Source organism: Macaca thibetana, chromosome 14 (genome assembly GCF_024542745.1).
Source record: "Macaca thibetana thibetana isolate TM-01 chromosome 14, ASM2454274v1, whole genome shotgun sequence".
NCBI lineage: Eukaryota > Metazoa > Chordata > Mammalia > Primates > Cercopithecidae > Macaca > Macaca thibetana.
In genome coordinates this window covers 67,540,974-67,555,599 of record NC_065591.1, presented here as the reverse complement: position 1 = coordinate 67,555,599, position 14,626 = coordinate 67,540,974, and the positions used below count along the sequence as shown (strand labels likewise).

Sequence of the window (14,626 nt, the reverse complement as noted above, 5' to 3'; positions counted from 1 at the left end):
TTTAAGTTCTTTGTAGGTTCTGGATATTAGCCCTTTGTCTGATGAGTAGATTGCAAAAATGTTCTCCCATTCTGTAGGTTGCCTGTTCACTCTGATGGTAGTTTCTTTTGCTGTGCAGAAGCTCTTTAATTTAATTAGATCCCATTTGTCAATTTTGGCTTTTGTTGCCGTTGCTTTTGGTGTTTTAGACATGAAGTCCTTGCCCATGCCTATACCTTATACTTCTCATCCCATCTCTAAACACTATGCTATTGATAATTTATTGGTTGTGAGCATTTTCCTGTTAAAATTGGAATTTTATAGTTGAAAGTACTTTCTAGCAAAGTGGGAGAAGCAGAATTTGCTTCCAGAGAGCCACAAAAAGGTCTTCCCAAAACACTCCTTGAAAGAGTTGGATTAAAAGTCACGAAATCCTGAAAATCTCACCAGATATTGTGTGGAGAGCAGGGGCTGAAAGAAAGAAGCAGCTGAAGGCTCACAGACCTGATTGCATTTTCAACACCTTTTAAATATTAGCCTAGAAATGTTTTGCAACTCTCATTTTACCAGATGGAAACCATTAGAAAAAAACAAAACTTTAGTCCTCTAGTAACCCGAACAATAGTTCAATTTGATCAACAGAAATGGCATTTATTATCTGCTTAACATATATATGATACACACTGCCATAGGGCTAATACAAAGACTAATAAAACAAGGATTCTTGCCTAAAGGCAATCTCAGTTTGGGGGTGTGGATAGGAGTGGAGGGAAAATCAGACAATGAAGAACTAATTATAACACAGTAAGCACTCCATAAATGATAGTTATTGATTATACAAGTAGGGAGTGGGAGGACTTTGAAATAAAGACCATGGTCCCTAAGGGCATGTATTGCAAAATGTCCCTTGAATACCACATTAAGAAGTGTGAACCTTATCCTGTATATAATCTATCAAAGCTTTCTAAGCCTAGCGAGTAAGAAAATTCATGTATCTTTATTTATTTATTTATTTATTTTTGAGACCGAGTCTGGCTCTGTTGCCCAGGCTGGAGTGCAGTGGCACGATCTCGGCTCACTGAAAGCTCCACCTCCTGAGTTCACGCCATTCTCCTGCCTCAGCCTCCCAAGGAGCTGGGACTACAGGTGCCCACCACCACGCTCAGCTATTTTTTTTTTTTTTCGTATTTTTAGTAGAGACGGGGTTTCACTGTGTTAGCCAGGATGGTCTCGATCTCCTGACCTCGTGATCCGTCTGTCTTGGCCTCCCAAAGTGCTGGGATTACAGGCATGGAACCACCATGCCCGGCCCATGTATCTTCTAAAAGATCACTCTAGCAGCAGTGTAAAAGATTGTAAGGATTTAAGATATGCTGGTTTACATGATAGCCTCTGGAGCTAGACTGCCTGGGTTTGAATACAGGTTCTAACACTAGTTTGTGTGACCTTGGTGAAGTTACTTAACTACTTTGTGCCTTAATTTCTTCATCTAGGAGATCAGGAAACAGTCTAGTAAAATACAGATTAAAAACAAAGAAGGATCGACAGATGAGACATCTCACCAAAGAATCAATATGGTTTATCATCAACAATATCTATCACTAAGGGAAGAAAAATTAGCGAAACCAAAAATGACTAAGATTACTAGCTTGGGAGACTAGGATGATGATAATACCACGAGACAAACCAGGGAAAAGAAAAGGAAGAGGAGTATTAAACTGATGAGTGTGGCTCCAGACAACTTCGAGGTTGAGGTTCCTCAAGGACAAAAAAGTACAAATATCCTTGGTTGCTGGAAAATGCTGACTGGAAATCCAAAAGAGAGGTAGAGCTAGAGATACAGAATGAAGAGGTATTAACATGTAGATGTGTTAGTTGTAGCTTTAGTAACACAAGAGAGTACCTAGGGAAAAAGAGTAATACAGAAGAGCCCTAGTAAGCTCACAAGCCAAAGGAACTCCAACAATTAACCAAGAAGTGTTGGTAAGGTAGATGGAGAGGAGAAATACAGCCAAAAGAAATAATCCTTTCCTTCAAGAAGATTTCAATGTCATTAAGGAGAAAAGACATACACATGTTAAATATATTTTATTATGACTGTTTAGAATTAATAAAAGCAACTTTGAAAGTAAAACCACCTTTGCAAAAATTACAAGTGACAGAAATCAATGAACATGGAGTAGCTGACTCCATCTTGCTTCTAGCCTCACAAACTGTCTTTGTACATTCCTGGGCACAGGCCAAGCTAACTATGGGAGGAATTAATTCATAGTTTAACTTTAAAATAAAGATGAAAACAGTCCCTTCCCGAAAGTAACCTCCTCCTTATGACTCAGGGACTGAAACCACCTTTGTAAAATTATGGTTCAGAAGTCATGTACCCAGAGGTCACAAGGTTTGTAGCCTTCCCAATTGCTCCCATAGATAACATCACTATCATAAAACCTAAGACTGGTGCTTGAGGTATTTTTCAGACTCTGAATTCTGATGGACCAGCTGGTGTCAAATAGGTAGCCCATATCAAGAAACTGGCTCAATTGGTCTTATGACCCCCACACAGGAACTAACGTGGCACAAGAAGACAGCTTAGACCCCCTATGATTTTAGCCCCAACCCAACTAATCAGGATTCCCCATTTCCTAGACCCCTGCCTACCAAACTATCCTTGAAACACTGTAGCCTGTGAATTCTGAGGAAGCAGATCTGAGAATTATCTCCCATCCTTCCACTTGGCTGGTCCTGTGATAATCAAACTCTTTCTTTGCTGTAAAACCTGTTCTCAATGCATTGACTTTTCTGGGCAGTGAGCAAAAAGAATCCATCATGCAGTTATAAAAGCAGATATGGAAAACACCAGAATGGTAGGGAGAGAAAGGGAAATTACGCTGAAAGGTGGAAAAGCTGGTGGTAACAAGGAAAAGGAATACTGGCTTAAAGGAGAAAGCCAATTCCAAGACAGGGTAAGTAAAGAGGAAGAAGAAAACTAACATTTATTGAACGTCTACTATATGCCAGTAACTGTCCTAAGATCTTTCAAATATTTTACCTTATTTAATTCTAACAATATTCCTAATAGAAGAGACAAATAGTAGCCCCATTTTACAAAAGCAGACTAAGGTATACAAAAAGTTGACGCAAAGTCTTGCATCCAGTCTATCTACACATGGCAGTTTTAGGACTGGAATTTAGGTGAAGGACCAAAGCCCTTTATTTTTCCACCATACTTCCACTTATTAAACTGGCAAAAGCAGGATATTTCTAAAGGAGAAGGGGAAAAAAACAATAAACACTATACTAGAAAAAAAACCCAGAATTACTACTTTTCTTACTATAACAGAGTTACCTCTTTGAAAAAGTATAAAAGAAAAAACAACCAAAAAATGAGTTTTTTTAACAGTAAAAATAATCTCTCAGTCAGAGAACAGGTAAGATTAGACAGGAACCATTGCTTCCAGGCTCATCCCTCAGGTCTATTCCACACTGACACCATGGTTAGAATTCTAAATTGCAAGCCTGACTATGTCATTTACTCCTCCTCTCTTTATAATCTTTCAGTAATTCCCTATCAATAGGATTAAAAAAAAAAACAGAAACAAAAGGAGAAAGCTACCTAGTAAGCCTATTAGAAAGCTATCTACTAAGCCTGTATTCTTTAACCTAGAAGGAATCATAGTAAGATTTTTTTAGTTAACTCAAAAAATGAATGCTTATTTATCATTTACAACGTTGCTTTATACTCCATTTTAGTCCCCCACTTTTCTCACCCCAAAATTGTAAAATAAATAAAATTTCAAATGCCAGTTAAGGAATAACATTGACACCTTGTGGTGAACACCCTAAAATATCAAATATAACAATGAGTAAACTGGCTCCTAATTAAATATCTACTTTTACCTGAAAACAAACCCTTAAACCAGAGATTTCCAAGAGTTAAGAAGGAATAGTTTAATTACTATCCCACATTAAATGTAAATTTGGAAAGAAATGCTAATCTTTGGCAACACTGAAATTAGCCTAAATTCTTAACCATAGGTCAAAGTATCTGATTAAGGTCTCAGGTCATTGTTTTCCTATAAAACAGTATAACCCATCCATCTGAAGGAGCTTTTTTTTTTTTTTTTTTTTTTTTTTTTCCCCTCTGCGATGGAGTCTTACTCTGTCACCCAGGCTGGAGTGCAATGGCACAATCTTGGCTCACTGCAACCTCCGCCTCCCGGGTTCAGGCTAATCTCCTGCCTCAGCCTCCCGAGCAGCTAGGACTACAGGCATGTGTCACCATGCCGGGTTGATTTTTGTATTTTTAGTAGAGATGAGGTTTCACCATGTCGACCAGGCTGGTCTCAAACTCCTGACCTCAGACAATACACCCGCCTTGGCCTCTCAAAGTGCTGGGATTACAGGCACTGGGTTCAGTAAATTTGGTTGATAATAGACACTTGATCTGGTTTAGGAAAAGTATATCTGTGTTATTAGCTAGGCATGAATTGTACAATAGGCATGAGGAGACCACTGTTAATAAGGCAGTTCAAATTACTGACACATCTGAAGAGTCTGAAAAATACCCTAGATATAAACTCCCCAAGAGCCAAATCATTGCAAGATCAATGTTCAATAACTGAGAAACCACTAAATTAGCCTGATGACTTTGTATTTATGTAGGGCATTGCGTTTTCCAAAGAATGTCCGCAGTCATTATGCCATGTGTACCTTGTAACCACCAGTTTAGGAAGGTGAGACTATTAAAAGGATCTTAAAAAACATGCTTGTCAGAAACCCTTCAAAGCATCCTCCAGTCTGGCTCTTACTTGCTGTGTGCCCTCAGATAGATAAAACATTTAATGCCTCTTGGCCTCAGCTTCTACAATCAAGACAAGGGCTATCTATCATCCCTGATGTGTGAAACACTTCTAAGAGAATAAGATAAAAAATGTGAAAATGCTTGTAAATTACACAAATTTGTAACATCACTGCTTCCACTTTTTAGAAGCATCAGAGGTTAAATGAATTAGGATAAATCAAAGATAACGGCAGGGTAGGATTAATCAAAACATCCTCCATGATACCACACTGCTTCACAAGATCCAACAGTCTTTCTTCAGTTCCTGCTCTCCTACATTATCACAGTGTTCGCTACTCCTGGAAACTATTCTCTTTCAGCATCTATGATACTACACTATCCTAAATCCTCTTCTTCCTGACTTAGTATTTTTCTTTTAATTCTACTGTTTTCTCCAACAAGGTCACACAATCTCACATTTAGAACATATCTTTAAATAATTGTACCTACACCTCATTTTACTAAGGAAAACTGATACCAAGAAATATTAGTGGCATACTCACATTTCAAACAATTTCTAGACTTTCTTCTTTTCAATACTTAAAACTTCGTGTGTCTCAAACTGAAGAGGCATTAAAATACGTTTATGTTTTGACACCTCCCACTATCTCCACCCTCTAATTTCTAAACCCTGTGTGTTCTGCTACATATCCTAAGCAGTCAAGGCGTAGGCATCTCTCAAGCAAAAACCAAAACTCAGAAAATGTATATGGTTACTTTAGTCAAAACCATGTTTCTTAAGATTAATGGACACAGTCCATGTGACCAAACTCTATATTATCATGTGTAATAAGATTCAAGTTTCACAAAGGAAAGGCCAATTTTGTAATGCTTCTAAAATAACCATTTCTCTGAGCATCCTTCTGGATTCTTCCTCAAGTACATATATAGAGGATGTCTAATGTTCTGAAATGTATTACGTGTCATGTAAACATTAGAAAATCCTGTCAAAATCAAATTTCAATGAACAATCTGTCTGAGTAGGGTGAACACAGGTTGAGTGTCACTGTTAACTTTATTTGGAATTGCATTTATTTTGGTGGCTTGCTCCCCGGAAAAATATCCTTGATGATCTATCACATTTAAAATTAAAGCTAAATTTTAAAATCTTTCAAAATTAAGCCCAGACATTATGAAAATATAGAGCTGAGGCCTTTAAGCCTCTGAGTATTAGGTACATGCAAAGCTTTTTTGGCTTGCCAAACACAATTCTTTTAAGACAAAGAACAGGTCAAAACTCAAAGCCACGTTTGGGGCTGCTAAAGGGCTTTCCGAGTGATGCTGCAGTTGTTAGGACTTTGATAAGTCTAACATCTGCAACTTTGATTGTTGTTCTGTAGGGTACAGAAGACCAGGAAATAGCTTATGTCTGTTTTAAGATCACTGGCTTCCAAATATTCTCTCCCACTGGCCAGAGAAAGGAAATAGCTTTCCAAAGACTTTGTAAACTAGATAAACTTAAATCACTCTAGCTACAAAATTTATGACACTTGCACTAAAAAAAGGTAAACTTGAATAATAGCCTCTAAAGCTCCCGTTAATTTTCTCACATTGAAATGTCACAAACTCAAAATGAGAAAGATTCTTTAGAATTCAGGGCAATCTAAGAAGTTTCTTACCGTAGCAAAGAGAAGACATCGTAAGAATTGCGAACACAGTTCTGATCCACCTGCAGAAGAATAGTCTTCTGAGTATTTGAATAACCCTGAAAGACATTAATCAACAAATTAATCAAAACCAAACAAAATAAAATATATGCACAAATTAATCATGTTTGTCTTTTTAAAAATATGACATATTAACAACTGAGTGAATCTAAAATTGTAGAGATTCCAAAAAGTAAAGTATACCTGCCATGTAACACAAGTCTAATCTTTCAGGGCAAGGGAATGTAAAATAAGTTTTGGTGGGGGGATCTGACAAGAGCGGAGAAGGAGCGCGCCCAGCCCAGCCCCGAGCCCTGCGGCCTTCCCTCCCATCACAGTGCAGACCCAGCAGTTGCCACCCCAGCCATGGAGCAAGACAACAGCCCCCAGACCCCGAGGGGGTAGAGCAGATTTGGAGGTGTCACCCAACGCTGCCACCCTTGTGCTGACCCGTCATCCCCAGAGAGAGATGAACACGGATCCTCGACCCACTTTGGTAATGTCTCCACAGCGACAGAAGATGACAAGGATCACACCCCAATGAGAGAGCTCCAGATGAAGGCTGATGACTGAACATCACTTGGGGCAACAGCAGCAGGGAGAGGCGCCTGAGAAAGCTGCTGAGAACACAGGGACCCAGGAGACCTGCCCACCTGGGATCACAGACACAGAAGAGGAGTCAAGGCTGGGCACCTTTGGGCCAGCACAAGAGCCTGCAGAATCTATCCCCACAACTCAGGAGAGAGTCAGTAAAAAATGCAGCACAAAGGAACCCTCAACCCATGTACCACCACTGGATTCCCATGAAGCCAGCTCGGTTTGAGAGAAGGAGGTATCCTGGAATCACAGCTGCAGTTTGGGAATGCATGAACACTGGATTTGTTTCTTATTTCTTCACTTTTGGGGAAAATCTCTTGTTTTTAAAAAGTGATAAATTTGGTGTTAGGTCAAAAAAATAAAATACATTTCTTCTCACAGTTTCCCACGGAAACAATGTTTCACATTACAAATTGTGGTGAACCTCCCAAGGAAGCTCCAGAGGTCGTTTTAACATATTATGTGACTCAAAAAGAGAATTAACAATAATATTTCAACTATGCCTAGCCATCATATGTAACGTTTTTTATGGGGAAAAGGGCATTCCAAGTTCTAATTAGGAACACCAGAAACAAGTATTTCCACTCTGGGGTACAAAGGAGCAAGGATACTTTCTAAAAAGAACAAAGGACAATTCCATAAGAAGAACAGAATAGGTATCTCTGTCATTTAAGAAAGGCAGAGGAGGAGACTGATTTGAGTAACGATAAAACACCGATCTCCTGCACAGCTGGCTCTACATAAATTACTCTTTCCCTATTGCAATTCCCCTGTCTTGATAAATCGGCTCTGTCCAGGCAGCAGGCAAGGTGAACCAATTGGCTGGTCACACCACTGCACTCCAGCCTGGGTGACAGAGGAAGACCCTGTCAAAAAAAAAAAAAAAAAAAAAAGAAAGATAAAAAGGAATAGTCATTTAAAAAAAAAAAAAAGGTCCGGGAGCGGTGGGAGAGTACACAGTAATATAGAAAAAAAGACTATAGACCCACTAGGAGTCCAATTCAAGCCTTCAATACAACAGCTCTATAATCTTAAGCAAGGTACCAGAGTGCTCTTAGTTTAACCTTGGTTTCTTCATCTGTAATATGGAGATGATAATAGTGACTGCCTCACAAACTATGGGAATTAAAAGTTAATATCCGTAAAATGAAAGGTATGTAATAAGCACCATATACATATTTGCTATAATGCTAGTAGAAGCATTAAAAGTTATGTCATCACAGACATTAAAAGGATATTGGAAGAATATTATTAACAACTTTATGCTTATAACTATGAGAACTTAGATTAATTAGACAAGTTCCTTGAAAAGAAACACAAAGTGCCCAGACACACTATAAAACATCTAAATAGCCCCATATCTACTGTTTTAGTGAATAAGCAATTGAAAATCTTCCCCCACACACAAAAATCCATGTCTAAACGGTCTCACTGATGAATTTCATCAAACATTTAAGAGAGACAGAGAGAGAGAGAGAGAGAGAGAGAGAGAGAGAGAAAGAAAGATAGAAAGAAAGAAAGAAAAAGAAAGAAAGAGAAAGAAAGAAAGAAAGAAAGAAAGAAAGAAAGAAAGAAAGAAAGAAAGAAAGAAAGAAAAAGAAAGAAAGAAAGAAAGAAAGAAAGAAAGAAAGAAAGAAAGGAAAGGAGGGAGGGAGGGAGGGAGGGAGGGAGGGAGGGAGGGAGGGAGGGAGGGAGGGAGGGAGGGAGGGAGGGAGGATCCACTTTACACAAACTCCTTCAGAAAGTGGAGAAGGGAACAATTTCCAACTTATAAAACTAGCATTACTGATGCCAAAACTAGACAGAGACAATACACACACACACAGGAAATTATACACCAATATCCCTCATGAACAGAAACACAAAATCCTTAGCGAAATATCAGCAAATTGAACCAGCAATACATTATAAAGATTTTAAAAGACATATTATTAACTGGATGTAGCCTAAGAATGTCTAGTTGATCTACCATTTAAAAAACAATCAACTAGGCAAATACATGAAACAATCATAAATCTATCTTGATGGACACACCATTATAAAGACACAATCTGTGAAAACAATGACACAAAGGCAGGGGAATACAGAAGCAAAGCTTTTTACAGTATTAAAACTAAGTTGGTATTAATTCAAACTAGAGAAGCTTATTTTTTAAAAAGATCAACACTGACAAATCTTTTTTTTTTTTTTTTTTTTGAAACAAGGTCTGATTCTGTTATCCAGACTGGAGAGTAGTGGCGCAATCACAGTTCACTGCAGCCTCAACCTCCTGGGCTGAACCATCCTCCTGCCTCAGCCACCAGAGTAGCCAGAATTACAGGCATGCACCACCATGCCCAGCTAATTTTTGTATTTTTTTTGTAGAGATGGCGTTTCTCCATGTTGCCCAGACTGACCTTGAACTCCTGGGTTCATGAGATCCTCCCACCTCAGCCCCCCAATTAGCTGGGACTACAGGCATATACCACCACACCCAGCTAATTTTTATCTTTTATAGAGAAGGGGGTCTTACTATGTTGCCTTACTAACGGCTGGTCTTTAACTTCTGGACTCAAGCTATCCTCCTACCTTGGCCTCCCAAAGTACTGGGATTACAGGCATGAGCCACTGCACCTGGCACGTTGACAAATCTTAAGGTAAACTAACCAAAGGGAAAGGAAAGAAGACTCAAATCACTAAAATCAAGAAAGAAGTGGGAATGTTATTACCAACCTTACAGAAATAAGAAGGTTTATAAAAGAATACAGTGAACAATTAATTGTGTTCCAGCAAATCAGATAACCTAGACAAAATGATATACAAACTACCAAAAATGACTCAAGAAGAAACAGGAAATCTGAACAGACCTATAACAGATAAAGAGGTAGACAGAATTTGTAATCACAAAACTCCCACCAAAAAAAAAAAAAAAAGCCGGGCACGGTGGTTCACGTCTGTAATCCCAGCACTTTGGGAGGCTGAGGTGGGCAGATCACAAGGTCAGGAGATCGAGACCATCCTGGCTAACACGGTGAAATCTCGTCTCTACTAAAAATACAAAAATTAGCCGGGTGTGGTGGCGGGCGCCCGTAGTCCCAGCTACTCAGGAGGCTGAGGCAGGAGAATGGTGTGAACCCGAGAGGTGGAGCCTGCAGTGAGCCAAGATTGCACTACTGCACTCTAGCCTGGAAGACAGAGCGAGACCCTGTCTCAAAAAAATAAAAAATAAAATAAGCCCAGAACCAGATTATTTGAGCGGTGAATTATACCAATTATTTAACACGAATCCTTCTCAAAGTCTTCAAAAACCATAAAAGCAAGGAAACACTTCTTAAGTTATTCTATGAGATCAATACTATCCTGATACCAACACCAGACAAAAATGTCACAAGAAAACTATAGACCAATATCCTTTATGAATACAGATATAAAAATCTTCAACAAAATACTAGTGAAAGTGATCTAGTGGCATATTAAAAGAATTATAACCCACAACCTGGCAACTATTTCTGGGTATATACTCCCCAAAAGTGAAAGCAAGAATGGGAAGTGCCATTTGTATATCCATATTCATGGCAGCATGATTTACAACAGCCAAGGGGTGGAAGCAACCCAAGTGTCCACAGACAGGTGATGGGTAAACAAAACATGGTATATTTACACAATGAAATATTACTCACCATTAAAAAGGAAGGAAATTCTGACACATGTGAAAACATTGATGAAGTTGGAGGACATTATATTAAGTGAAATAAGCCAATCAAAGGGAAAATATCCATTCATTCATGAGGTACCTAGAGTAGTCAAAATCTTAGAAACAGAAAGTTGAAGGGTAACCGGCAGGGACGAGGGAGAGGGGAGAATGAGGAATTATTGTTTAATGGAGAGTTTCAGTTTTGCAAGGTGAAAAGTTTTGCAAGATGAAATACATGGATGGTGGCAATAGTTGCACAACAGTGTGAAAGGTATGTACCTAATGCCACTAAACTGTACACTTAGAATGGTTAAGATAGTAAATTTTGTGTATTTGTAATTTAACACAAATAAATTTTTTTAAAGATTATACACCATGAACAGCTGAAATTCATACAGGGTATGCAAGGGAGTTTCGATACATGAAAATCAATCAGGCTGGGCCCCTGTAATACCAGCACTTTGGGAGGCACAGGCAGGAGGATCACTAGAGCCCAGGAGTTAGAGACCAGCCTGGGAAACATAGTGAGACACCATTTCTACAAAAAAAAATTTTTTAAACAAAGAAATTGGCTTGGCATGGTGATGCATGCCTGTAGTCCCAGCTACTCAGGAGGCTGAGGTGGGAGGATCACTTGAGCCCAGGAGTTTGAGGGTACAGTGAGCCATGATTGTGCCACTGCATTCCAGCCTAAGTGACACAGCAAGACTCTGTCAAAAAGAGAAAGAAAAGAAAGGAAGGAAGGATCAGTGTAATACACCACAACACACATAGTCATCTCAGTTGATGCAGAAAATGCATTTGACAAAATTCAGCACCTTTCCATGATTAAAAAAAAAAAAAAAAAATCAACAAACTAGGAATAGAAAGGAATTTCCCAGACCTGATAAAGGGTATCTACAAAAAACCCACAGCTAACATCATACTCAATGGTGAAAGACTCAAAGTCTTCCCCCAATATCAAAAACAAGAAAGACAAGGTGATTGCTCTCGCCGCTTCTACTCAACATTTGTACTCTAAGTTCTAGCCAGAATAATTAGGCAAGAAAAATAAATAAAGTGTATTCCAAACTAGACCAAAATAAATAAAATGGCATCCCATGTTCATGGATTTAAAGACTTAATATTATCAACATAGCAACAATACCCAAAGCAATCTAGACATTCAATGCCATCTCTATCAAAATTCCAGCAGCCTTGTTTACAGATATGGAAAAGCCAATTCTCAAATTCATATGGAATTGCAAGGGGTCAATAGCCAAAATTATATTGAAGAGAACAAAGTTAGAAGATTCACACATCCCAATTTCAACTTAATACCAAGCAACAATAGTCAAATCAGGATAGCACTGGCATAAGGACAGATATATAAATCAACAAAATAGAACTGAGAATCCAGAAATAAATCGATGCATCTCTGATCAACTGATTTTCAACAAAGGTTCAGAGACTACTCAATGGGGAAATAAGTCTTTTCATCAAACGGTGCTTAAAAAAAACTGGATAGTCACATGTAAAAGAATGAAGTTGGATCTATTCTTAATACCATATTTTTAAATTACCTCAAAATGAATCAAAGACTTAACTGTAAAACCATAAGCTGGTCAGGCACAGTGGCTCACGCCTGTAATCCCAGCACTTTGAGAGGCTGAGGTGGGCAGATCACTTGAGGTCAGGAGTTCGAGACCAGCCTAGCTACTAACATGGTAAAACCCCGTCTCTACTAAAAATAGAAAAATTAGCCGGGGCGTGAAGGCACGCACCTGTAATCCTAGCTACTCGGGAGGTTGGAGGCAAGAGAATAACTTGAACTCAGGAGGCAGAGGTTGAAGTGAGCTGAGATCACGCCCCTGTAATCCAGTCTGGGTGACAGAGTGAGACCCTATCTCCAAAAACAACAACAACAAAACACCATAAAGCTAAAAAAAAAAAAACTATACAACTATTAGAAGAAAACACAGGGGTAAATCCATATAACCTTGGATTTACCAATCTATTCTTACATATGATATAAAAAGCATTAGTACAAAAAAAATCAGTAAATCATACTTCATTAAAATTAAAAACTTTTGTACATCAAAGGACACTATCAAGTAAGTAGAAAACAACCCAACGGAATGGGAGAAAATATTTACAAATTGTATATCTGATAGAGGTCTAATATCCAGATGATATAAAGAACTCATACATTCAACAAAAAAAAGACAACTCAATTTTTAAATGGGCAAAGAACTGCAAGAGACATTCTCCAAATAAAGATACACAAATGGCATAACAAACAGAAGATAAGTGTTCGTGAGGATGTGGAGAAATGAGAACCCTCACATACTGCTGTTAAGAATGTATTGGTCAGCCACTGTAAAAAAAAAAGTTTAGCAGTTCCTCAAAAAGGTAATCACAGAATTATAATATGACCCAGCAATTTCACTCCTAGGTACATACCTAAAAGAACTGAGAACAGACACTCAAACAAACAGTTGTACACGAATGTTCACAGCAGCACTATTCACAACAGTCAAAAATATAGAAACGATACAAATGTCTATCAACAGATGAATAAACAAAATGTGTGTGTGTGACTGCGTGTGTGTACACATGCAATATAATATTACTCAGCCCGGCTGGGCGCGGTGGCTCAAGCCTGTAATCCCAGCAGTTTGGGAGGCCGAGACGGGTGGATCACGAGGTCAGGAGATCGAGACCATCCTGGCTAACACGGTGAAACCCTGTCTCTACTAAAAAATACAAAAAACTAGCTGGGCGATGTGGCGGGTGCCTGTAGTCCCAGCTGCTCGAGAGGCTGAGGCAGGAGAATGGCGTGAACCCGGGAGGCGGAGCTTGCAGTGAGCTGAGATCCGGCCACTGCACTCCAGCCTGGGCGACAGAGTGAGACTCCGTCTCAAAAAAAAAAAAAAAAGAATATTACTCAGCCCTAAAAAGGAACGAAGTCCATTCCTTCCTACATGTAGATGCAACACCAAAACATTACACTAAGTGAAAAAAAAAGCCAGAACAAAAGGTCACATACTATATAATTCAATTTGTATGAAATACCCAAAATAGGTAAATCCATAGAGATGGAAAGCAAACTGGTGTTTGCCAGAGGTTTAGAGGACAGCAAAATAGAAAGTGAGCACTTCATAGGTACAGAGTTTTATTTGGGGATTATGAAAATGTTTTGCAACTTGACAGAGATGGTGGTACACAACATTGTGAATGTACCCAGAGCCACTGAATTGCAAACTTCAAAACAGTTAATTCATGTTACATTAACTTCACCTCAATTTAAAAAAATGGATGCTAAGAAATAATCTACACATTTTAAGGGCAGATGAGGAAAATGAGGACAGAGGAGACAGTCTTATAAATCAGCAACAAAATCCAAATAATAGAAGACTTGAGAAGTAGATTTAAGATTCTCAGGAGAAATGATTAATGATGTTCTACTTAGCTTTTCTTATTTTATGGAAAAAGCTGCCGAATATTTTTTCTGACTATAAAAAATTTATCCACACCCACTGACATACAACTAAAAGCCACGCTTTATAACAGGGAAAGAACATTCAACTGGAAGCTGGGATCCTGGGTTTTAATCTACTCTGCCTATCGCATAAGTGAGGAAAATAATTTAACTCTCCTAGGCCTCAGTTTCCTTAATTATAAAATGAGATGCAACTACTACTAATAAAAACAGTAATAAAAAAACAGCAATATAAAAAGTAATGTTTACATACATTTACAATGTGGCAGGCAGTATTGTATTTTACATGTCAAGGTTAGCTAACTGTTAAAGTGTTAAATGTTAACACATTTAATATTCACAAACCCCTGTGAAATAGGTGCTATTATTATCCCCACTTTAAAGGTGTGGAAACTGAGACACAAAGAGGATTA

The 14,626-nt window shown here is 38.5% G+C and overlaps 1 protein-coding gene across 3 annotated transcripts in view; it reads right to left on the bottom strand.

Annotated features, from left to right (window-relative positions):
• Window positions 1-14,626, bottom strand: part of UVRAG (UV radiation resistance associated) — a 336,478-nt gene that overhangs the window by 220,870 nt on the left and 100,982 nt on the right. For all 3 annotated transcript variants that reach the window (XM_050756161.1, XM_050756159.1, XM_050756160.1), the window contains exon 6: window positions 6,436-6,521. In XM_050756161.1, the coding sequence (XP_050612118.1) occupies window positions 6,436-6,521 (86 nt within the window). The remainder of the gene's footprint in view (window positions 1-6,435; window positions 6,522-14,626) is intronic.